Raw genomic sequence first — 25,271 nt, 5'->3', positions numbered from 1 at the left:
GCCAACGTGTACAACAATATCACCCTTCGTGCCCTTAAAGGATGATATCTGCCATAAAACCTCATCAACCTTTGCCCCTGGCAAACATACCTTGGTCCTGTTCCATCTATCCTCTTTGCACAATATGTTCCCCATTTCCCTGACAATAGAGTCACCTACAACAACTAGTTCCTTTAGGACCAGCGCATTCTGCCTTGGGGGTTGCCGTTGTGTTGCGTGATGTCTGAGTGCAAGCTCTGGCATTGATGTGGGCAGCTGAGAGCTTGATGGGTCCCTGAAATTAAATCCCTCGAGGGCATCCACCCTATCCTTCAAGCTCTCATATAAGCCCATAACAATGCTGAGTTGACGCCCAATTTCCTCGCACTCCTTACATCGCGTGTGCACACAAAGACATTCCCCTTGGCAATATTATGTCCCGTTCCTGATTGCTCCACAAACATCAAACAAGCAGTGCATTTCAATAGACTGTGATTCAGAGGACAACTCCCCCCCCCCTCAGTTCTCCCCTGAGCCACAGCACTTCCACTAGTTTGAGCCTTTTGCTTTGCTGCTCTGGTCTGAGTCATGATTTCTATTCAAGTTCAATAAAATTCCAATACAAAATATAACCCTAAACCTATATCCCAATGTAGTTATAACTATATATGTATTTCGGTATCGAATATTATCTCCGAGTTACATTATATGACTTTTTTTATCCCTGTCAACTTATATGTATTAATTTATGATGTTACGTTTGTAATAACTAAGTCGGTATATTTATTTAGTTAAAAAAAGTACAATTCAATTGACAATGAAATTTAATAAGATTAATAAATTTTACTGATTAATTGATACTACTATACTCACTATCTAGTTTTCTGTTAAACCTTACGCTAGCACATGTATCGTATAATGGTGGCAAGTTACGAACGGTTAATCTACGGACACGAGGTATTATTTACTTTCCAAATCGCGCTATCTAAATTCAAAATAAACCACGGAGCTTGACTAGGTCTATAAGCTACTTATAGAAAATAATTTAATCTACCAATTAAGTCAATAAAGCGGCTAAGTATAATTAAAAACTTTTCGTTCGCGGGAGCTACAAAACCTGTCCACACGTGGATTTGATACGCTTACCGATACTAAGTAATAACCTACACAATCTCTACAAAACTAAGGTATTGTTACTAGGAATATCTAGTAAAAATACTTTAGTTTAAATCTTCATGCAAGTTGCCCATCTTTAGATCCTTTCAAGGAGCTCAATGTCTTTTTTTCATATGAGGTGTTCGTACTTGGACACACAATATAAGTAACACTAGTCTTAATACTTGAAGCAAAAAACTTGACATATATTTTAAAATTTTTGTAAAGGGTAAAGTGCTTTTAGTTCAAGTATTTAGATCAAAGTTAACTTATGCAACTTGCCATTCATATATTATACAGTATAAATATTACATTAATATTTCCACAGCAGTTTGAAAGCACTTGGTAGGGGAATAAAAGGTAGGTGAGAAGGTTTGTGGGAAACGTAATGCAATTTTTGGCAAACAATGAACTCAGCATCTCAGATAGATCTAATTGCTAATGTGGAACTAAGGAAATGGTGGGAGTGTATATTTTATTACTGTGAAGAATATGAGAATCTGTGTTATGAATTTGTCCAGAATACTCCTAGGGTGGAGTGTTCAGGCAAAAGTGGTAAGCAACAGTTGGTTAAAACACATTAGGGCTTTCTGGAACTACAAAAATTTGCACTGAAAGTGTTTTGCAGGAGGGATGTGCTCTTGAACCATGAGGATGTCAAAGCATCTATTTGATGGATTTTGATGAAAGGTATAGTTGATTTGCTTGCTCTTTACTATGGACGGTTATTAAATATATTGGAACGCAGACACTTGGTGATTGGCTTCGTTCTTTAGTGAAACTCGCTTTTATGGAGTGGACATAGCTGATACAGTGTCGGATAGGATTACTCTTTGGAAAAAAGGGGGGGGGATTTCTTGCAGTGAAATAGCTACGGTCAGATGGTCCAAATACTAGTCACAAAATGAAATTCTGTCTCTGATGCTATTTGGCCTGCCTTCTTTACTCTGATTTCACAAGTTTTAGGGCTTATACTAGTGAAGGTCAAGGTCAGGAAACAAGGAACAGAGACAAAATTTATTTTGGTGGGAGTGGACAGAATGAGGTAATCTGTTCCTTTTTTTCTGGGTGGGTGTCCACTTCCATAACCACCGCCACAACTGGCTGTATTCTGTCACTATGGAGACCGGGAATAATACAGCACAGTTTCTTGTGCAGTGCAAGCTGCTTACATTGAGAGCACAGACAGTCTGTGCTTTTAACTTCATTTGGATGTGTATCGGTCAGTAGAATAACAGGTTATGACCGGATTCTGGCTATCAGAGCTCCTGGCACTGCATAGCCTATGTGACTGATATACTGTAGATTCTCATTTGTGGTTCCTTGAGCCACACTAGGCGCATCAATGTTGACTGGGACATGTGCTCAAAATTCCAATAGTTTGGACAATGTGGGCCCAAGCAGTCCCTTGTTGCAGACACAGATGATACATAACCCCTAGCTTGACAATAAATTCTGAAGTGGACATAGTTGTCACAAAAGGCTTGTCAGAATTTAAACTCAATACTTGAGGTTAATAGCAGGAGTAGTGACAAATGATACAAGAAAGCAAGCTTATATAGCATCAGCAAAAAAAAAAAAAAAAAGTGCGCACACACACGATCTTCACCCATCCTAAACCACCAAGAATTTGTCTAGCTCTTCCTTGAATTTATTCAAACCATCCACTTACACAACAACAGATGGAAGATTATTCCAACAATCAACCACTCGCTGGCTGAAGACAAACTTCTGCACATCTATCCTGTAACCATCCTTCCTCAACTTAAATTTATGACCCCTCGTGTGTAGTCTCAGCAAGAGGAAGAATGCCATTCACATTTAGCTTACTCACTACAGTCATCTCTATCCTTGGCAAATTCTAGTGTAAATGACATTCCTGATCTGAATGTAGACATCACAGAAAGTTTCTTATTTTTTACCGGCTTGTATGTATGTATATACATTTACAGTATCTGTATGATACTGTAAATGTATCATACAGCAGGGTGGCCAGAACAACTTAATACAATAAATTAATAAATAAATATCGTGTGTAGTCTCAGCAAGAGGAAGAATGCCATTCACATTTAGCTTACTCACTACAGTCATCTCTATCCTTGGCAAATTCTAGTGTAAATGACGTTCCTGATCTGAATGTAGACATCACAGAAACTTTCTTATTTTTTACTGGCTTGTATATATGTATGTACGTTTACAGTATCTGTATGATACTGTAAACGTATCATACAGCGGGGTGGCCAGAACAACTTAATACAATAAATTAATAAATAAATACCCCCCCCCCCCCCCCGAGTGCAACTCCAAACTCACTTTTTCTCTTCCTCATTATCCCTTCTATTTCTGCTTTTTGGAACCCCTCCTTCCACATGCATTTCCTAAAACCTACGATCTACGGAAATTCAAGTTTAATGTAAACAAATATCTTTTGTCTTCTCAGCCTGCTACCCATGCTAACTATAGGTTCTAATACCTTATTGGAGCTTTCATTAAAAAAAAAAAAACATACATACCTGTACACAGAGAAAGGTAACTATTATCAAAATACAAATTACATTTACATACAAGACAAAGGAAGTAGCCGTCTAATACATCATAATTAACATATATATGTAGCTTCCTTGAATATCATATTACATATACATACATACTTACTGAAGGCTTATACTTAGCAATAAGGCCAAAAAGATTCAAAAGACTAAGTTTCTCTGAGTTTTCACACTGAGGAAGCAAGGATACTAGTGCCATCACATGATCATGGATAGGCTCTTTATTTACTGCATAAATCTGTGGCAACACTCGAGCCAGCGAGTAATTTCCTGTAATGAATGCAATTCATGTAAAAAAATGAAATAATTAAATTTATAATAAAAAAAAAATATCAAAATTTATTAGATCAGTCTATGTTGCAACATTCTGTCTTTTTTCAGAGTAATTTTCTGTTGAAATAATTAATTTAAAAGCCAGTGGATCTAATGATTAGCTCAATATTAAAAAAAAATAATAATAATAAAATAAAAAAGTTGTCTTCTTTAAATTATATTTTTTCGCAATAGTTACATTATTATAGAAACTTTTATTAACCCAATTTTTTATGGTTCAGATAATTTAAAATATCAGTTTGCATTTAAATCTCAGTTAAAATTATGTATTTCATGAGTAATAATATCATAATTTAAAATTCTCTCTCTCTCTCTTGCACTGTACACAATCTTGCACTGCAAATAAAAGAACAACATTAAAATTGTAAAAAAAAAAAAAAAAAAAATAGCAATTTTCTGTTAGCATTATAAAAGAAAGATTCCAGGATACCAAAAATGCATATTTACAAAATTTTTTCAAGTAGTTCACCAAGATGCACATCTCAGGTAATTCTCCAATAAGACGAGTGAACTTAGTTAAGTTCAATCCTTCTAAAACTATAATGAAAAACCCTATACCAGGTACTCGTATTCTGTATCTGACATAGGGTTACCAACCATCCTGGATTCTCTGAAACTGCTTACAGATGACTTAAGATTCTCTGAACATATGATTTGTAAAAAGCAAATTTTAAGATACAAGTCCTAAAAGTATTATATTAAAAGGGATTTTTTTTTTTTTTTTCAGATATCTATAATGTATTGAATGACAGTCTGTTGTTAAAATTAATTAATTTTAACAACAGACTGTCATTTCGTCAACAGGTTCGTTTATGAGAAAATTATTTACTCATTTACTTTAATACATAATAAGGTAGCACAAAAAATTAAACATGATTTATTTATAATTAAAATGCATGATTATTAGAATGCTTTTTAGATGTCATTTCACTGCTTAAACAACAAAATTCTAAAATTATTTACAATAATATGTTCCTAATATGATGGCACCAAAGTTGAACAGTACACCTTAACTAGTTTTTTAAACTGTGAAAGAATAAAGACACCAGGAATCTATAAAAGAAAAAAGTAACAATATTAAGTGTAATCTAGAGGAGGGTAAGAGCACACATAAAAAGCTAACCATCTTCACCTGTTCATCCTCTCTAGTTCTCAAACTATCCATTACTATCACAACATTAAACGGCAGTTTGTTCCAACAGTCAATTACTCTCAGGCTGAAAGCAAATTTTTGCACATCTATCTTGAAGCATTCCATTTTCAATTTAAGTTTATATTTCCTTATGTGTGCTGTCCAAGAATAAGTATGGATGCCATCAGCATTTAGTTTACTCAATCCATTTAGAACCTTAAGCTCTTCAATCAGGTCTCCTCTAGGTGGCTAGTTTCCAGGCATTACAATTTGTAGAACTAAAGCCTTTTTATGCACAAGATCATTTCCATTTAAAGAGATCTACATCAATCTTAAAATATGCCTTCTAGACCTATAAGAAGTATTCAAGATGCAACTTAACCATTACCTTATAAAATGGGATGATTAACCACTGTTAGTTTAATTTCTGTTCCAGGTAAAATAATGGAGTCACTGGTTAAAGATGCATTGCAGGATCATCTAGACAGGACTGCAGCAATAATGCAGACACAGCATGGGTCTGTTAAGGGAAAGTTTTATCTGACAAATTTGATTGGATATTATGATGTGGTTACAAAGGAACTGGATGCAAAAAATAATTTTGATATCATATACTTGGATTTCAGGAAAGCTTTTGACACTGTTGCACATGGAAGACTACTGTACAAATTGGAGCTGTTGTTGTTGTTTGTTATTTAGTTTTTAGGAGCACTAGCAACTAAGGCCATATTGCTCCGAAAATATGCGTTGGTCATTTCAGGACCTTTCTGCATCCTCCGTATTTGGTGGGCACAGGCTCGAACCCCGGTCTAATCAAGAAGCGTGTGGTAAGCACTGCTGCTCCTGCCCACCTGGCTAAGGAGGCGCCGAACAAATTGGAGAGAATGGTATTAAGAGTAAGTTGCTACAATGGATAAAAGGATGGTTGAGTGGGAGAAGACAGAGAGTGATCATCAATGTGCGCTGCTCTTCGTGGACTAATGTTATTAGTGCAGTCCCACGGGGTTCAGTGTTGGGTCCACTGTTGTTTTGTATATTTATCAATGAAGGTATATCAAGCTTAGTGTCGAAGTTTGTAGATGATACAAAGGTTAGCAGGGTTGTTAATGACAGTAATGGCAGTGTGCTACTGCAACAGGATCTAGAAAATTTGGGGGAAGATGGGCTGAGAAGTGGCAACTGAAGTTTAACATTGACAAATGCAAAGTATTGCATATGGATAGAAGTAACCCCAGAAGAACGTACCAACTGTGTGGTACTACACTTAAGGTGGTAGAAAATGAAAAAGACCTGGGAGTAATTATGCAGTCAGATATGAAGTTTTCTGAGCAATGCAGACAGGCCGCCAGGGCAGGTCATGGGGTTTTATCAATAATATACAGGAATTTTGCTAGCAGGGAAAAGAAGGTGATTGTCCCTCTGTATAAGGCAATGGTCAGGCCAGACCACGCCTTGAGTACTGCATACAGGTCTGGAGGCCTCATTTTAGGAAGGATGTAGATTTGCTTGAGCGTGTACAGAGAAGGGCAACAACATTGGTGAGGGGAATGAAGGGAACCTCTTACCAAGAGAGGCTTAAGTTCTGCAAATTGCAGCGGCTGAAGACTAGGCACCTGCAAAGTGATCTGATTGTGGTGTATAAGGCCTTGAATGGGTTGAGTACGCTGAATTCTGATGGGATTCTTCCATTTGTTCAGATTACGAACCTAAGGGGGCATAAATTCAAATTGAGGAAAGACAGATGTAGAATAGATGTGCGGAAATTTGCCTTTAGCAAGCAGGTGGTTAATTGCTGGAACAAACTTCCATCTGTCGTTGTGGAAGTTGATAGGTTAAATAAATTTAAGGAGGTACTGGACAAACATTTGGAGGGAATTGTTTTTTTTTTTTTTTTTTTAGCTGATGCTGCATAAGCTCATATGCTTGCTTTCTTGCATCACATGCCACTACTACTACTACTGGCAGAATTTCTATATATATATAAAAGTTTGTATTAATATATTGAATAAAGTGTGCATAAATGGATGTGAAAGTTACACAAAGTGCCACTAACTAGAAGGGTGAGAACTTACCCTTCTAGTTACTGGCACTTTGTCATAAACATTGTTTCTTCTGCGTGACTTTTCTATAAGATGCCAGTACAGAAGTGTCCAACATGGATACTTTTTCTCCTGTTGAAATACCTGACCATGTATCAATATTTGCTTCAGCCGACATCAGATTCTGCACATTTGCTTACATTTATCTAAATATGTTTTCCTCCTCTTATCTGATGACAGCTGTACTATTTTTTATTTTATTTTATTTTTGTTTCATTTGCATTTTACCGTATTAATTTTACTTTACAGTTCACCCACCTTCTTTTGGCTATGTAATTCAGCCCATAATTTTCTTAATTCATCATAACTTTTAGGACATTATCATTCTTTCACCTTTCACATACCTACTATCCTCACCCTTCTAGTTGCTGGCACTTTGTGTAATTTTCACATCAGTTTATGTATACTTTATTCAATATATTTATACAAACTTATATATACTTTTGCATCCTTTAATGCTGCTTTGCACTTTTAGGTGCATCTGTCATACCATACTTATTAATCTTTCATCAACTGAAACTTTTTCATCCACTGTAACTTTTTAAAAAATTACATTTAATATATATAAATATATACACATATATATATTGTGTTCTTATTGAATAAAAATGATATCTGGTAAAGATTACAGTATTAGGTACCTGTCAGTTGTGCAATGTTAATGCTATTGCACATAGGGCAATTAGGCATTATACATGCATGAAATTATATTAGTCAATTTTATTTAATGGTATCTATCTGTAGGGAATTAGGTGTATAAGGACCAAACTAATAAGTTGGTAAACGTAAACTAGCTTTAGCCTGGAAGGCCTATATAAAATTATATTAATGAAAATGGAAATAAAAATAAAAATGTTGATGAACAATGGAAATAACAATAAAAAATTATAATAAACAATGAAAATTGTAAACAACATTCTCTCACTTGGTCATTGGTCTGCTACTTCTTCAGGGGCTTTGAGCAGGCTGATAGCCAGACTAAAAGAATGTCTCATACCTACCTGTTTCTTTTGTCCCCATTCCAGTTTTGCCTGATTTTAATTTTTAGGTGATTGTATTGAAATTAACAGAAATTAAATGGGAAGTGTTAATAAATTAAAAAAGATAATGTGTTAAATTAAAATTTTGTAAAAATAGTGTCATAATCAGCAAACTGAGATAGGTGACACAAAGCCAAATGGGTATGTATCAGATTAAATGAGAATGGGTTCTTACTTCCTTCTTATTCTGTGGTGGTGGCCAGACTGAAAAGGGATCAATTCCCGCCTTCTGGTTGTTTTACGTGTTGATTAAATGATACTGCGCAGCCATGCTTTTCATTGACTATGGCATTATGGTGAAATTGCTGTAGGCAATATGCCCTATGTCAATGCAAATGTTCTGATAGCCTTGAGAGGGTTTATATTTGAGTTAGTGGGGGGGGGGTTGCTTCTGAGGGTGGAAGGAACCTATATAAATGAAATGACGTTTATACAAGTACAATAAGTGTTAGTATGATTAAATACAAGAAGTATGTTAATGAAAAAGTGTGTTAATGTAAATATATAGGAAATGCTATCCCCTACACAAGGGCTGGTATAGCTTTTCTATGGCATAACAACCCGTGTATGTCTGAGGGGATAGCTATATAGATATTTACAGCCTCCTTCAATGTGAATTTTCACCCTGTGTCTCTAGGTTTTATACTGTGTTTGTAATTAAATGAAGGGATATAAATGTTATGTGTTCAAAATACCTTAGGCACGCTTATTCTGTTGTTGGGAGTTTGATACAAGTTGATAAATTACCAATTATTAGATTGTCTGTTTTTTTGGGGGGGGGGATTTTTGGTCAGCTGGGTTTCGGTGCAATCAGATGACGAGCCTCTTCTGAGTGCAATAAATCCGGGAATTAAAATTGGAAAGTCATTAGATTAGTTTGATGAAGGACACTAGTTTTTAGACCACCAGGCAAAGATGGGCTACAGGCCATTTATTGGTGTTATAGTTCTAAACTGGTTCAGTGTATTTTCAATAAGTATACTGGGATTGGCATTGGGGTGGTGTAGGTTGAGGTTCACAAGTATGGCCACTTTAATATGGTGTCTGCTGTAATTGGCAGGTATATTATTCTTGATGAGAATATCTATCAATTTTTTTTATTGCTTCTGTCATGTTATCTAGATTATTGCAGATGTGTATTAACCTGTTTGTCTGATTTCTAATAGTGTTGCCATGGATATGCTTAGCCAAATTGCTCTCCCAGTTGGTAAGCTTTATAACTGGGAAGCTAAAATGGTCTCTCTTATCATGATGTTGGGTGTAAACCTTGTCATTGGTGATTGTGATTTGGCTGTCGAGATAGCAAGCTTGTAGGTTGCTATCCGGGTTGGTGCGTTCTATGGTTAAATCTGCAGGATAAATTTCCTGGGCTATAATATCGAAATTGATAACCAGGACATCATCAATGTATCTGTAGAATATAATTTCTTCTTTGATATTGTTTTCAAAATAATGCAGGTAAAGGTTGGCTATGGAGCAAGAACTACTAGCCCCCATAGCCACTCCCCTACTCTGCATGTAAATGCTGTCTCCCATAAGTACGTAATTGTTTTTGACACTAAGATTAATAAGGTCGTGCCAATACTGTTTATTACATCCTATTATATTTTGATAAGTTTCGTAGTAGTGTAAAAGAACTTTTTTAAATTGTCGTGTGATATACTGGTGAAAAGGTTTTTAAAATCGTAAGTGTATAGACTTCTGATTCTATTGATTTTGTTTTTGATGTAGTCTAAATATTTTTTGTTATTGGTATTTAGTATTAGTGAGTTGGTTGGCTATAATATTTAATTTGTCCTGCATTAAATTACTGGATGGTTTTATGTAGCTGTTTCTGCCAGAGGTGATGAACCTTTTTCCAATCGGGACTTTATAGAATTTGGGGATCCAATATACAAATGGGTATCTTGTATTATCTATTTTTAATTTAATTTTTTTGTGAATGGCTATAAGTTTTTTGGTAATGCAGCTAGGTGTGGAGTTCATGAGCTTGTATGTATCACTGAGATTCATCTCCTCTTTAAGCGTGTCAATGTAGAAATTTTTGCATATAACGCTTAAGTTGTTATTGGCCTTATCTGTATTTGTAATGATGAATTTATTTTGTAGTTCTATGGTTTTATAATTAATTCCTTTAAGGTTGTATTGTTTAATGTAATTTTGGTGTGGTATAATTTCTTTGAATCTGGCCAGAATAAGTTCGGTGGAAGTATTTATCCAACTTTGAAAGGCTTCTACTGGTTTGTTGAATTTGTAGGCAGTTTTAAAGGCAAACTATAGAAAATCCATGTTGTTGTTATTTGGTTTTTAGGAGCATTAGCAACTAAGGCCATATTGCTCCGGGAATATACGGTGGTCATTCCCTGACCTTTCCGCATCCTCCGTATTTGGTGGTGACGGGCTCGAACCCCGGTCTAATCAAGAAGCGTGTGCTATGCACTGCTGCTCCTTCCCACCTGGCTACGGAGGCGCAGAAAATCCATGTAAATAGATTTGTGTGTGTTTTTTAGGTTGGCTTGGGTGTTGGGTCTGAATTTAATTCCCTTTTTCATAATCTCTCTTAGGATATGGTCCTCTATAATGTTAAGGTCGCCTGTAATGATATGATTGTAATGGGGTTCTATGTATTTTTTATATTTGTTTTCCTGGCAGTAACAGGGTTGATCTGTGGTGTTCATATTAGTAATGGTATTTTTATAGTTACATATGGCCATCCCTATTGGCTTGTTGTGTCTGTTTCTGATTTCTATGTTGATATTTTTTATAGGAAGGCATGTCTTGGTTTTATTTATGATATCTCTGATGTTGACGTAGTGAAATGAATGATTAAGGAATTTTTTAATGCAGTATTCTTTTTTTGTTCTATCTGGGTAATCAATTCCGATTCTGAATTTAAATATATCTTCTAAAGTATGGATGAGATGTATGTTCTGGATATTCTGGATATTGTTCTATATATATATATTGACAGAACTCCCATGAGCTGTCCTAACAACCTGTCTGCACTGCTCACAGAACTTCATATCTGACTGTACAATTAACCCTGGGTCTCTTTCATTCTTTACCACTCTGAGTGTGGTACTAACCTAACTAGTATATTATTCTTGGATTGCTGCTGACTATATGCAACTTATCAACGTTAAACTTCATCTGCCACTTATTCTTAGCACATCTGCCTAATTTTTCTATATCCTGTTGCAGTAGCACACCCTGATTACTGTCATTAACCACTGCCAAACTTAGTATCACCTTCTAACGTAGACATTAAGGCTGATAAGAAATGCAGTTCCTGATACATGGTCAGGTGTAGTCCCCTGATGAAATACCTGATCATGTATCAATATTTATTTCTGCTGACATCAGATCACGCATTTTTGCATTACCTATATAGACCTTTTACTAAAATTGTTTCCCCCCACATCTGATGACAGCTACACCATTTTCATTTTATTTTTATTTGCATTTTAATTAATATTTTGTTGTACTAATTTTACTTTACAGTTCCCCCTACTTTATATTGGCTTGGCAATTCAGCCCATAATTTATTTAATTCATCATAACCTCTAGGGCTGACCGGGTTAGCCGGGTGTGTAAAGTGCCTGACTGGCAACCCAAAGGTCGCGGGTTCGAATCCCACCTCGGGCTTGGATCAGAGTAGAAAATGCAAAAACCTTGGGAGGTGCAATATGGCCACAGAAGCCGATGTGCCAACAACTAACAAAAAATAAAATAAATAAATAACCTCTAGGATATTAACATTCTTTCATCTTTCACTAATCTACTACTCTTCTTTTTCTACTTTCCTCACCCTTATATTTACTGGCACCTTGTGTAACTTTCACATCCATCTATACTTACTTAATTTAATATAAATTATATATATAACATGTGTTTAAGTGAATAGTAATGGCTTAAAAAGATGATAATTTAAAAAAGAATGATATATTAAAATATTGGGATGGTTTACAGACAAGGGGCACTACTAGTAATAGCAGAAATACCCAACAACCATAATGGAATGTAGATAAGTAGATTAGAGTGTGGGTGGGCGGTTTGTTATTTTGGTTTTTAGGAGCATTAGCAACTAAGGCCATATTGCTCTGGGAATATGCAGTGGTCATTCCCTGACCCTTCCGCATCCTCCATATTTGGTGGGGACGACCTCGAACCCTGGTCTAATCAAGAAGCGTGTGCTACCCACTGCTGCTCCTTCCACCTGGCTACGAAGGTGCCAGAGAGTATGGGTGGAGAAATGCTGACCACATCAGATGTAGTAACAATGGAAAAAATTATGTAAGTTGTGTGATTAAGTAAAAAAAATGTTGGTAATTAGCTACACCACATTTCTACAGGACTTCTAGTATTTATCCAGAACTCACTCTAGAAAGAACTAATAATGACCTTTCTGCTAATTACTTAGACCTGAACATTAACAGCACTAACTCACATACTGCTATTAACAAATATAACAAAAGAGATGGCACTCCAACATCCCAAAAAAAAAAAAGTTCATTCAAATATAATACCCTCTCAATATATCAGGATAGCCACCGTATATAGCAACAGTCTGATTTTAGATAATATCAAAATTCTCCATAATAAACTTCTTGGCAATAATTTCCCTTCAACCTTTCTTTACCATCATTTTAAGAAAGCACTTAATATCATCAATTATAAAAAGTTGATTGACAACCATACTGATATTAACAAAATATAATAGCAGGTTGATATCCTTTTACATTCAGGCTTGTATATAATGTACAGACAATACCCCTTAGCCTCTTTGGTGTCTCACGGTCTAGAAAACTTGTGCCCACCGATTGGCTAACTAGGGTGGTATTATGTTTTGATGGTTATTTTAATTTTTAAGATTATTTAGTCATTTATTTATTATAATATAATAACATTACTGACTTAAACACATGAAGCATACTCCCAGACCTACTATTGGCATGGGTTTTGCAACCCCAGACTGCCCGAGCACCACTGTATTCCCCTTCTTCCTATTACTTTTTACTGTTCTTACACCCTATGTTTTTTTTTTTATTTCTCGTCAGCAATTAGGTTGACCAAAAGCAATATTCGAGATGCTATTTTTCTGCTATCTCTTGCTTTTTTTGTCCCCAACAAAGTTTAGTCTTTTTTACACTACTTTCTCGGTTTTGTATTTCTCCCCTATCCTGAGTTGATATGCTTCATTTGTTTAATTGCCGACCTCCACATCACACTGGTAATGTTAATTTTGACCTATTTATACCTTCTCCCCTCCCACACTTGGGGGTTACTTTAACATGTTATAAATACGCAGGGAACTAATTTGATAACTTCTTTGGTTCACCGATACAGCCAGGCTGATGTTTACTTCATAATTCATCTGTGATGCTACTAAAAACACTGACTCAACTCTATAAAATGCCTTTATTATAATAATATAAAATAACATAAAATTATAATAAAATATATGCATACTGATCGTATAAACTGTATTTTAAAATATTAAAATAATGATAAAATAAAATAAAGTATAACAAGGATAAAATATAAAGTTAGTTAAATGTGCTAAAAAGATGTTTAAAATCACTAAGAACCACTAAAATAGGAGCTTTTGGCGGCAGCAGCCACCTTCATCAGCAATAATGGTTACAGGTTATCCGACAATATATATATATATATATATATATTATTATTCTTTGTATTATAATTCTTTTGTATTATCATTCTATTGTTTCTTAATCTGTCTTTTGTGCATCGTTAATGCCATTGTTATTGCCATGTTGGCCAATTGAACATTATACGTGCCAGTGTATATACGTTTACAATAGTTCGATTTTCTTAAGTACTGGTGTTTTATACATATAGGTATTGGCGTTAATACAATACTGGTCTTTAAGTTAGCCTTGTCTCGGTTATCTTAAATTCACATGGCCTATACATTTAGGATTTAGAAACTTATTGCGTATTGCTAAAGAAATTTTCATGATAATTACTGATGAAAATTTTTTATGTATCTGTAGCAATAGGTAATCATCAATACTATTTTATAACTATATAATAATATTTATACATTTTGTACATTTTTGCCTTACATCACGTGGCCATCAATCCCCTACTTCATCGGGGGCTTTGAGTGGATTAACAGCCCATTGGATGTAATGCTTTTTTACTTACCCGTTTCTGTTTGTATCTATCACAGCTTTGCTATTTTATTTAATTCTGGATACTAAGGACTTATGTTTATATTAATTTTCTTAATTATTGTTAGCCAAACTAGTATTAATTATGAATTAGTTAATTTTTTTACAATCTCTTCAGCAACTGTGATAGAATACACAAAGCCCAACGGGTAAGCATTTTATATTGTTATACTACTACTTACTTAAATGTGGTCCAGTGGAGGTCGTGGAGTCGAAAAGGGAATTTCCCGCTTTTAATTTGTTTTTATGTATGGTTATTTTTATGGCGCAGTCGCATTAGCATTTCACTGTGTGCTGATGTCGCATTGGCCGAAGTCCCCGATTTTCAAGCCAATGCCTATTATGGTGGTTTGTTGTTGGTTCGATGAAATTCTGTTAAATTTCTGTAGTTTTGTGTTAACTTGTGGATTAAATTCCTTTATTTACATGTGTATTTACATTAATTTTTACATTTGTTTTATGCCTTACCTCGGACTGTGCCGGTACCACTTTTCCAAGGCGTAACAGCACGTGTATGTCCAGAGGCAAAGCTATATACATATATACAGCCTCTTACTATGGGGGTTTATTTTGTTGGGGGGGTGGGGTGGGTGTGTGGGGGGTTCAATTTTGGCAAAGGTTGTAGTGCAGTCAGGCGACGAGCCTCGCCTGAGTGCAATAAACCTTATAATCTTGGGGATACTCTTTTGAGTAATTACTATTTTATTTTTAGATGGTTTTTGATGAAAGTATGCGGGTCTACATTGGGGTGGTGTTTTCTAATATTGGCGTATATGGCAGTTTTTATATGATATCTACTGTATTGTTTGGGAATTTTATTTATATCCAGTGTTCTGATGAGTTTTTGTATTGCTGTCTTTCCGCTATTTATATTGCTGCATATTTTTAATAGTCTGTTTGTTTGGTTTCTTATGGTATTCCCGTGTATATGTTTAGCTATGTTACTATCCCAGTGTGTAAGTTTTATTGTTTCGAAATTAAAATGGTCTCTTTTGTCATAGTGTTGTGTACATATTTTGTCTGTGTTGATGGCAATTTCGCTGTCTAGGTAGACAGCTTTTTGGTTATTATCTGGATTTGTGCATTCAATTTTTAGGTCTGTTGGGTAAGTGTTCTTTGCTACGTTTATAAAGTTGTCATGGTTGATCACGAGTACGTCATCTATGTATCTGTAGAATTTAATTTTGTTGGTAATGTTACTTTCATAATAGTGCAGGTAGAGGTTAGCCATGGCACATGAACTGCTGGAGCCCATAGCTATCCCCCTGCTTTGTATATATGTTCTGCCGCCCATTAGAATGTAATTGCCTTTAACACTGATTTTTGTGAGGTCATTCCAGTATTGTTTTTTGCATTGCAGTATGTTTTGATGTTTTTGGTAGTATATCTGTAGTACTTCTATTAGGTTGTCGTGTGCTATACTTGTGAAGAGGTTTTTGAAGTCATATGTGTTTATACTTTTTATATGATTGTTTTGTTTTTTTAGGTCGTCCAAATATTCTTTGTTGTTGGTGATAATTCTGGTGTTTTCGATTTCTTTGGTGATGCTTTTTAATTTGTCTTCCATAATCTTACTAGTATACTTGATGTAGCTATTTTTGCCTGAAGTGATGAATCTTTTTCCCGTAGGTATCTTGTGATATTTTGGAATCCAGTAAATGTAGGGGTATTGCATCCTGTCTATTTTAATTTTTAGTTTTTTATGCATGGCCAAAATTTTTTTGCTGATGCTGTTTGGATTGGCGTCTATGTACTTGTATGTTTCATTGTCATGCAATTCTTCTTTAATGGCTTCTATGTAGAATTTCTTGCAAATGATACTGAAATTATTGTTTGCTTTGTCGGTTCTAGTGATAACGAATTTGTTTTGTATTTCTTTAATTTTATTGTTGATGGTTTTTAAATTTAAGTGTTTGTTATTTTTATTATGTTTTTGTAGTGTTGTGTTTTCCCTGAAGCATTCCAATATGTTTTCCGTATTGGCGTTTATCCAACATTGGAATGATTCTATGGGTTCATTGTTTTTGTGTGCTGCTTTGAATGCAAATTGTAACAGATCTGTGTATATTGATTTTTTTATATAATCCAACCTAATTGGGGTGTTGGGTCTGAATTTTGTACCCTTTTTCATTGTTTCTCTTAGTGTTTTGTCTTCGATGATATTGAGGTCTCCTGTTACTATATGATTGTAATGTGTATTGATGAAATTTTTATATCTACTTTCCTGGCAGTGACATGGTTGTTCTTCTTCATTCATTTTATTAATGGTGTTTTTGTAATTGCAGATGGTTAGTCCTATGGGTTTGGTGTATCTGTATCTAATTTTTATTTGTGTGTTTTTGATAGGTAGGTGACTTTTGTTATTATTAATGATATTACCGATATTAACTGTGTCGTATAAACGGTTTTGGTATTTTATTATGCAGTACTCTTTTTTAGTGTGTACGTTGAAATTTATGCCTATTCTGAATTTAAATATGTCTTCAAGTATATTGTTGAGGTGTATGTTCTGAGTTTTTTGCCTTTGGTATATTTTGCTAAGTGCTCTAAGTTTGCTTATTTTAATAGAGAATAGTGTGTTATGTATATTTTTGGTGTTTATGGGGTCTGTATCCCATTCTGTTAAGAGTTTTTCGAAATCATTGATATTTATTGGTATTTTGCTGTTGCTTTTATTGTATTCCTGTAATTTTCCGTTTTTAATCCCTTTATATTGCCAGTTTTTGCTGATCTGGAAAATGTTGTAAGTACATATTTCTGGGCTGGTGAATGCGAAGTTCCTTCCGTTGAATCGATTGTTTAATCCATAAGGATATAGGGATTTATATAATAGAATGTACATATCTTCCATGATTCCTCTTTGTGTGTTGTTATCAATAATGTTTAGAATGGCAATGGATATGTTGGCGAAGTCATGCATTTTGAAATGTCTGTATTCGATTTCGTTATTGTATTTGTCTGTCCTGTTTTGTTGGACATCTGTTGCAGCGTTTTCATCATATCTGTTTATTTGTGATCTGTGAAGGTTCATCCGAAGGTGGAGTTCTGTACTTGTTTGTCCAATGTATTGTATCCCACATAGCCTGCATGTAATTAGGTAGATTACATTTTTGGTGTGACAGAATGTTGGCACTTCTTTAGAATTTTGATGGTGTATGTTGTGCATGTAGGGACAGGTTTTACAGAGTTTGCTGTTGCATTTTTTGAATTTGAGTTGTTTTATTTGTTGTGTGTGTAGCCCGATATTTTCATTGTTTAGACGTTTTAGGTTATTTGCTTCTTTTCTCCCTAGTGGTGTGGCGGCATTGTATGCTAAGTGACCATTGTTATGAAGAGACGGGTCCCGCGTGGTCATTTTCGGTCCCGGGGTGCCTTTTATGCTGTGATACCCGTACAGCATGTTATTCTTATTTGTTTTAGCGTCCATGTTGTTATCTATTGTGCATTTTGTAATTAATTTAAGGCCCTTTATGTATGTTCCGTAATACCTATATGTAGGAATTTTTTATGCTGTTTCATTTCGTATTTTATTTTTAATTTTCTAATATAGTAGTTTTATTTAATTTCTTTATAGCTTTTTCTGTTGTCCCAGTAGCCGTTTTAGCAATGCTTGGGTACGAACAGAGTACTTATTATTATTCTTTGTATTATAAAAAATTCTTTGTATAAAAAATTTTCATCAGTAATTATCATGAAAATTTCTTTAGCAATACGCAATAAGTTTCTAAATCCTAAATGTATAGGCCATGTGAATTTAAGATAACCGAGACAAAGCTAACTTAAAGACCAGTATTGTATTAACGCCAATACCTATATGTATAAAACACCAGTACTTAAGAAAATCGAACTATTGTAAACGTATATACACTGGCACGTATAATGTTCAATTGGCCAACATGGCAATAACAATGGCATTAACGATGCACAAAAGACAGATTAAGAAACAATAGAATGATAATACAAAAGAATTATAATACAAAGAATAATAATATATATATATATATATATATATATATATATATTGTCGGATAACCTGTAACCATTATTGCTGATGAAGGTGGCTGCTGCCGCCAAAAGCTCCTATTTTAGTGGTTCTTAGTGATTTTAAACATCTTTTTAGCACATTTAACTTTATATTTTATCCTTGTTATACTTTATTTTATTTTATCATTATTTTAATATTTTAAAATACAGTTTATACGATCAGTATGCATATATTTTATTATAATTTTATGTTATTTTATATTATTATAATAAAGGCATTTTATAGAGTTGAGTCAGTGTTTTTAGTAGCATCACAGATGAATTATAGAGTTCCTGACTCCAGAGGCTTCCTCAATTAATTATTTTTGGTTTATGGTCATTCTGTACTGCAGGAGATCCCGTAATTTCAGAAGTTATGTATTACTGAAGCGAAGCAGAGGCAACACCTAAGGTTTGCGCATTGGTGCAAATCTGACAGTTTGGTTCAGTACGATTTTAGAGTGTAAACACCATTTCAAGCAGTCAGCTAAAACATGCTACTATGATATACCATAGAAAGGTGGTGGGTATCTGGATCAGTAAATTTCATAAACATTTGATGTATACCAGGAGGTGTAAAGAAACAAGTTCCAGGCATTTAAGTGAATGTTTGGAACTAGTGCATTGGACACAGGTATCCAGAACAGTGTTGGTTATTGTTGTTGTTATTTGGTTTTTAGGAGCATTAGCAACTAAGGCCATATTGCTCCGGGGATATGCGGTGGTCATTCCCTGACCGTTCTGCATCCTCTGTATTTGGTGGTCACGGGCTTGAACCCCGGTCTAATCAAGAAGCGTGTGCTACGCACTGCCACTCCTGCCCACCTGGCTACGGAGGCGCCCGAACAGTGTTGGCCAAAGCTGCTCGGATCTCGGATGAATATAGACAAAGGCAAGTGAATAAGTATAACAGGTTAAGAGAAGAAGCTGAGACGGAAAGTAATGTAATCATTCGGGTCAAGTTCATTCATAACCTAAGTGACAAGCAGTTAACGAATGAACAGAAAAAAATATTAAGTCTAGGTCCTAATTTCAGTTTAGTTCCTCGTAGGCTCCCCATAGTGGATATAGCAATGGGTATAGAGAGGGCTGTGGCCAATCTACCTGAAGTCACAGCTAATGAGATCTGGATTAGGACATTGTGCGTGCTAAGTTCAGCATGCAAAGCCTCTCCCAATTTAACAGTTGCACAAAGAAGAGCATTAGGAAAATTAAAACAAGATGATAGTATTGTAATACTACGTGCGGACAAGAGCAGATCCACAGTAGTGTTGAACAAAGATGATTATCAGAAAAAGGCCCTTAGTTTATTAAATGATAGGTCTACACATAAGATCATTCGTAGGAACCCCCTGGGTGGGCTAGAACAACAAGTTAACAAATTAGTCCAGAGTTGGTTCAAGGTGGGAAAAATATCTGAGGAGGTTTCCTGGAGGTTGCATGCATCGGGTTATCACTTGCCTAAATTTTACTGCCTGCCTAAATTGCACAAGGTTGGGGTACCTCTCAGACCCATTGTGTCGTTTGTAGTCAGTCTGATGCATGCACTATGCAGATTTTTAGCTGAACTTGTATCTCCTGTAGTAGGACACTCGGATTATACCATTAAAAACAGCAGGGAATTTGTGCAGTTCGTCCATGCTCAGGAGGTAGAAGAGCGTGAGATAATGGCATCTCTCAATGTTGTTGTAGTAGTAGTAGTGGCATGTGATTCAAGAAAGCAAGTGTATGAGCTTATGCAGCATCAGCCAAAAAAAAAAAAAAAATATCACACCATTCCCTCCAAATCCTGTCCAGTTCCTCCTTAAATTTATTCAACCTATCAACTTCCACAACGACAGATGGAAGTTTGTTCCAGCAATTAACCACCCGCTGGCTAAAGGCAAATTTCCGCACATCTATTCTACATCTGTCCTTTCTTAATTTGAATTTATGACCCCTTAGGTTCATAATCTGAACAAGTGGAAGGATCCCATCAGAATTCAGCGTGCTGTACCCATTCAAGGCCTTATACACCTCAATCAGATCATCGCACAGGTGCCTAGTCTCCAGCCACTGCAATTTGCAGAACTTAAGTAGTAGTAGTAGTAGTAGTAGTAGTAGTGGCATGTGATGCAAGAAAGCAAATGTATGAGCTTATGCAGCATCAGCCAACAAAAAAAAAATAAATAAAATAAAATCACACCATTCTCTCCAAATGCCTGTCCAGTTTCTCCTTAAATTTATTCAACCTATCAACTTCCACAACGACAGATGGAAGTTTATTCCAGCAATTAACCACCCGCTGCCTAAAGGCAAATTTCCGCACATCTATTCTACATCTGTCTTTTCTTAATTTTAATTTATGGCCCCTTAGGTTCGTAATCTGAACAAGTGGAAGGATCTCATCAAAATTCAGCGTGCTCAACCCATTCAAGGCCTTATATACCTCAATCAGATCACCGCGCAGGTGCCTAGTCTCCAGCCAGTGCAATTTGCAGAACTTAAGCCTCTCTTGGTAAGAGGATCCCTTCATTCTCCCCACCAATCTTGTTGCCCTTCTCTGTACACGCTCAAGTAAATCTACATCCTTCCTGAAATGAGGCCTCCAGACCTGTATGCAGTACTCAAGGCGTGGCCTGACCATTGCCTTATACAGAGGGATAATCACCTCCTTTTCCCTGCTAGAAAAATTCCTATATATCATTGACTAAACCCCATGACCTGCCCTAGCAGCCTGTCTGCATTGCTCAGAAAACTTCATATCTGCCTGCACAATTACTCCCAGGTCTTTTTCATTTTCTACCACTTTAAGCATAGTACCACAGTTGGTACGTTTCTCTGGGGCTACTTCTACCCATATGCAGTACTTTGCATTTGTCAAGGTTAAACTTCAGTTGCCACTTCTTAGCCCATCTGCCCAAATTATCTAGATCCTGTTGCAGTAGCACACTGCCATTACTGTCATTAACAACCCTGCCAACCTTTGTATCATCTGCAAACTTCGACATTAAGCCTGATATACCTTCATCAATATCATTGATGAATATACAAAACAACAGTGGACCTAACACCGAACCCTGTGGGACACCACTAATAACATTAGTCCAAGAAGAGCAGAACCCATTGATTACCACCCTCTGTCTTCTCCCACTTAACCATCCAATTTGATTCATCCCCTTCCTTCTAGAGTTTACTTTGCTGTTTTTCTTTGCATCCTTTGCCAAAGATTTCTCGCAATCTGCCTTCGCCCGCCCAACCTCCCCTGTAACCCGGTCACAGATCAACTCGTATCTATCATAGGCCCCTGTGTCATGTGTCAATTTGTATGTATCCCATGCACTTCCCTGCCCTGCCACACGTCTCATCAGTTCATCCGACATCCACTTAGGCCTAAACCTTGAACAATATTTCTTAGTTGGTATGTAAAGCCTAGTAGCCTCCAAGATGAGTTCCTTGAACGCTCTCCATTTTGAATTTGCTGTTGGCAACATCATCAGTTGGTCCCACTGTACAGAATTCAAACACTGTCCCAGTCCACCGCAGTCGCCTCTACGAAAGCAATAACCCTTCCCTTTACCTCTAATGGTAGTCACCTCCCCGAGTAAATCCCACTTCAGCACACCGCGATCACCGCCACCCAGTAGCTCATCTACCTGCAGATTCCTAATGCATGAAGAACCACTACTGATAACCAAATCAAGAGCACCACTCCCTCCAGCTGCCCCCCGAACATGCTGATGCAGAAAACAGTCATCCAATAAATCCACTAAAGCCTTGCTAGTGTGTGAGTGACCTGCCCCCAAATTCCAGTCAATATCTGGGAAATCAAAATCTCCCACTATAAGACTCTCCGATTTACTGGCCCACTCCATTTCCCTGTACAATTTCTTATTATACTCATCAGAGTCATTAGGCCTATAGCACACTCCTACTCTCAATTTTTTAAGCCTCTCTTGATAAGAGGATCCCTTCATTCCCCTCACCAATCTTGTTGCCCTTCTCTGTACATGCTCAAGTAAATCTACATCCTTCCTAAAATGAGGCCTCCAGACCTGTACGCAGTACTCAAGGCGTGGCCTGACCATTGCCTTATACAGGGGGATAATCACCTCCTTTTCCCTGCTAGCAAAATTCCTATATATCATTGACAAAACCCCATGACCTGCCCTGGCAGCCTGTCTGCATTGCTCAGAAAACTTCATATCTGCCTGCACAATTACTCCCAGGTCTTTTTCATTTTCTACCACCTTAAGCGTAGTACCACACAGTTGGTACGTTTCTCTGGGGTTACTTCTACCCATATGCAGTACTTTGTATTTGTCAAGGTTAAACTTCAGTTGCCACTTCTTAGCCCACTGCCCAAATCATCCAGATCCTGTTGCAGTAGCACACTGCCATTACTGTCATTAACAACCCTGCCAACCTTTGTATCATCTGCAAACTTCGACACTAAGCCTGATATACCTTCATCAATATCATTGATAAATATACAAAACAACAGTGGACCTAACACCGAACCCTGTGGGACTCCACTAATAACATTAGTCCACGAAGAGCAGCACCCATTGATTACCACCCTCTGTCTTCTCCCACTTAACCATCCTTTTATCCATTGTAGCAACTTACCCTTAATACCATTCTGCTCCAATTTGTACAATAGTCTTCCATGCACAACAGTGTCAAAAGCTTTCCTGAAATCCAAATATATGATATCAAAATTATTTTTTGCATCCAGTTCCTTTGTAACCACATCATAATATCCTATCAAATTTGTCAGACAAGACTTTCCCTTAACAAACCCATGCTGTGTCTGAATTATTGCTGCAGTCTTGTCTAGATGATCCTGCAATGCATCTTTAACCAGTGACTCCATTATTTTACCAGGAACAGAAGTTAAACTAACTGGTCTGAAATTACTCCTGTCACCCTTTGATCCCCCTTTGTGAATTGGGGATATATTTGCACATCCCCAGTCCGTGGGAACCTCCCCTGAGTCCAAGGACGCTCTCATAATTATGGCTAAGGGTTTGCTTAGTTGCTTTGCCGCCTCCTTTAATATAACTGGATAGATCCCATCCACCCCGGGTGCTTTTCTTATGTTTAACTTCAACAATTTCTCTTCCACTTTGCTCTCAGTTATTACAAAATCATTAAGTATCCTGCTACAATTTGATAACCTTCTGTCATTTTCAAACCTTAATAATTCCTCACGTGTGAATGTAGATGCAAAATACTCATTCAGTTTGTTTGCTATCTGAGCAGGATCATCAACAGTCGAACCGTACACATTAAACATGGCTTGGATTGTGTGCAGAATGCTTTGAGTGGGGATGGCACTTTGAAAGAGAGGACAACCCTAAGTGGCGAGGATATTTGTGAAGGTGTTGGCTTATGTTTATCTAGTACTACCATGTTATTTCAAAAGATTATGTACCAGCAGGTCCGCGAAGTGGCCAGGGTTCACCTATTAGTGCAATTATAGCCAACTTAGCCATGGAAGAGTTCGAAGACAGTTGCACAAAGTTCCATTCCCGTAATGGGGGAGCTCTAGTGCTCCCCCATTACAGGAATGGAAGAGATATGTTGATGACATGTTCACGGTAATATGAAGAGGATATGAAACAGAAATACTCAATTCGTTAAATAACGGTTCGCCCTATATTCGGTTTACCTCGGAGGTTGAGCAGGGGGGAACCCTTCCATTCCTAGATATGTGTGTATAAAGAGAAGGCTGACACTTGAAAACTAAGATTTACAGAAAACCTTCGTGTCATGGCCAATACACACACACTTTAAAACTGCTCAGGCTGGCCGCCACAAAAATAATGTGGTTAAGGCCTTAATGGAAAGGGTAGGGTCCCACTGCTCCTCATCTGAAGAAAGATGCGATGAGATTAAATGGGTTACGGCTGACCTAGTAATGTGCGGTTACCTCCAAAGCATTATTGAGAGGTGTTTAAGAGGCATGAGTAACAATCACAGAGATGCTTTTACACCTGTTGCCACTGCATACATTCCCTACTATCTGGGCATTTCGGAACCCATTTCCTGTGTCTTACGTTTGTGTAAGATACGCTGTGTGCAGCTGCCGGGTCAGAGACTGCACACAGTAGTGTCCACAACCAAAGATCCTATTGCGGGTAATGACACTAGTAGGGTCATATATGAAATTGAGTGTCCTGATTGTGGGGAGTGTTATGTGGGGGAAACAAAATGCAGACTGAGATTGCCTGGGGGAACACAATAGAGCCCTCAAGACTGCCAATTATGGAGGTTCAGCAGTAGCCGAACATGCCTGGGAAATTGGGCATGGTATTACAACTAAAGAAGCCATGATCGAGGATAGAGCACATGGCTTTTGGAACAGGAAATGGCTAGAGAGTTTTAAGGATATGTTCATCTGAACACTACAGTCTTAATAGGGATAAGGGCTGTCGCATTCAGCCACTCTTTGAAGAGAGAGAAACGATTTAGAGTGACCCGTCCAATTTCCCGTTCCAATGCACGAGAAGTGGACCATGTGCAGATGCCATAGTTCATGTCGTGGCCCTGCTGAGACGTATGTATATATATAGATTGTCGGATAACCTGTAACCATTATTGCTGATGAAGGCAGCTGCTGCTGCTGCTGAAAGCTCCTATTTTAGTGGTTCTTAATGATTTTAAACATCTTTTTAGTACTTTTTAACTTTATATTTTATTGCATTTTATCCTTGTTATACATCATTTTATTTTATTTTATTATTATTTTAATATTTTAAAATACAGTTTATAAGATCAGTACG

General features: G+C 36.6%; 1 protein-coding gene across 1 annotated transcript in view; it reads right to left on the bottom strand.

Annotated features, from left to right (window-relative positions):
* Positions 1-25,271, bottom strand: part of melt (ventricular zone expressed PH domain-containing protein melted) — a 283,797-nt gene that overhangs the window by 212,868 nt on the left and 45,658 nt on the right. Inside the window, exon 5 of the mRNA XM_090368782.1 lies at positions 3,790-3,953. Coding sequence (XP_090224908.1) covers positions 3,790-3,953 — 164 coding nt within the window. The remainder of the gene's footprint in view (positions 1-3,789; positions 3,954-25,271) is intronic.

This window comes from Mastigoproctus giganteus, chromosome 2 (genome assembly GCF_048544385.1).
Source record: "Mastigoproctus giganteus isolate SK-2022 chromosome 2, ASM4854438v1, whole genome shotgun sequence".
NCBI lineage: Eukaryota > Metazoa > Arthropoda > Arachnida > Uropygi > Thelyphonidae > Mastigoproctus > Mastigoproctus giganteus.
Note: the sequence above shows the minus strand (reverse complement) of the source record. Positions and strands in the feature narration are given on the sequence as shown.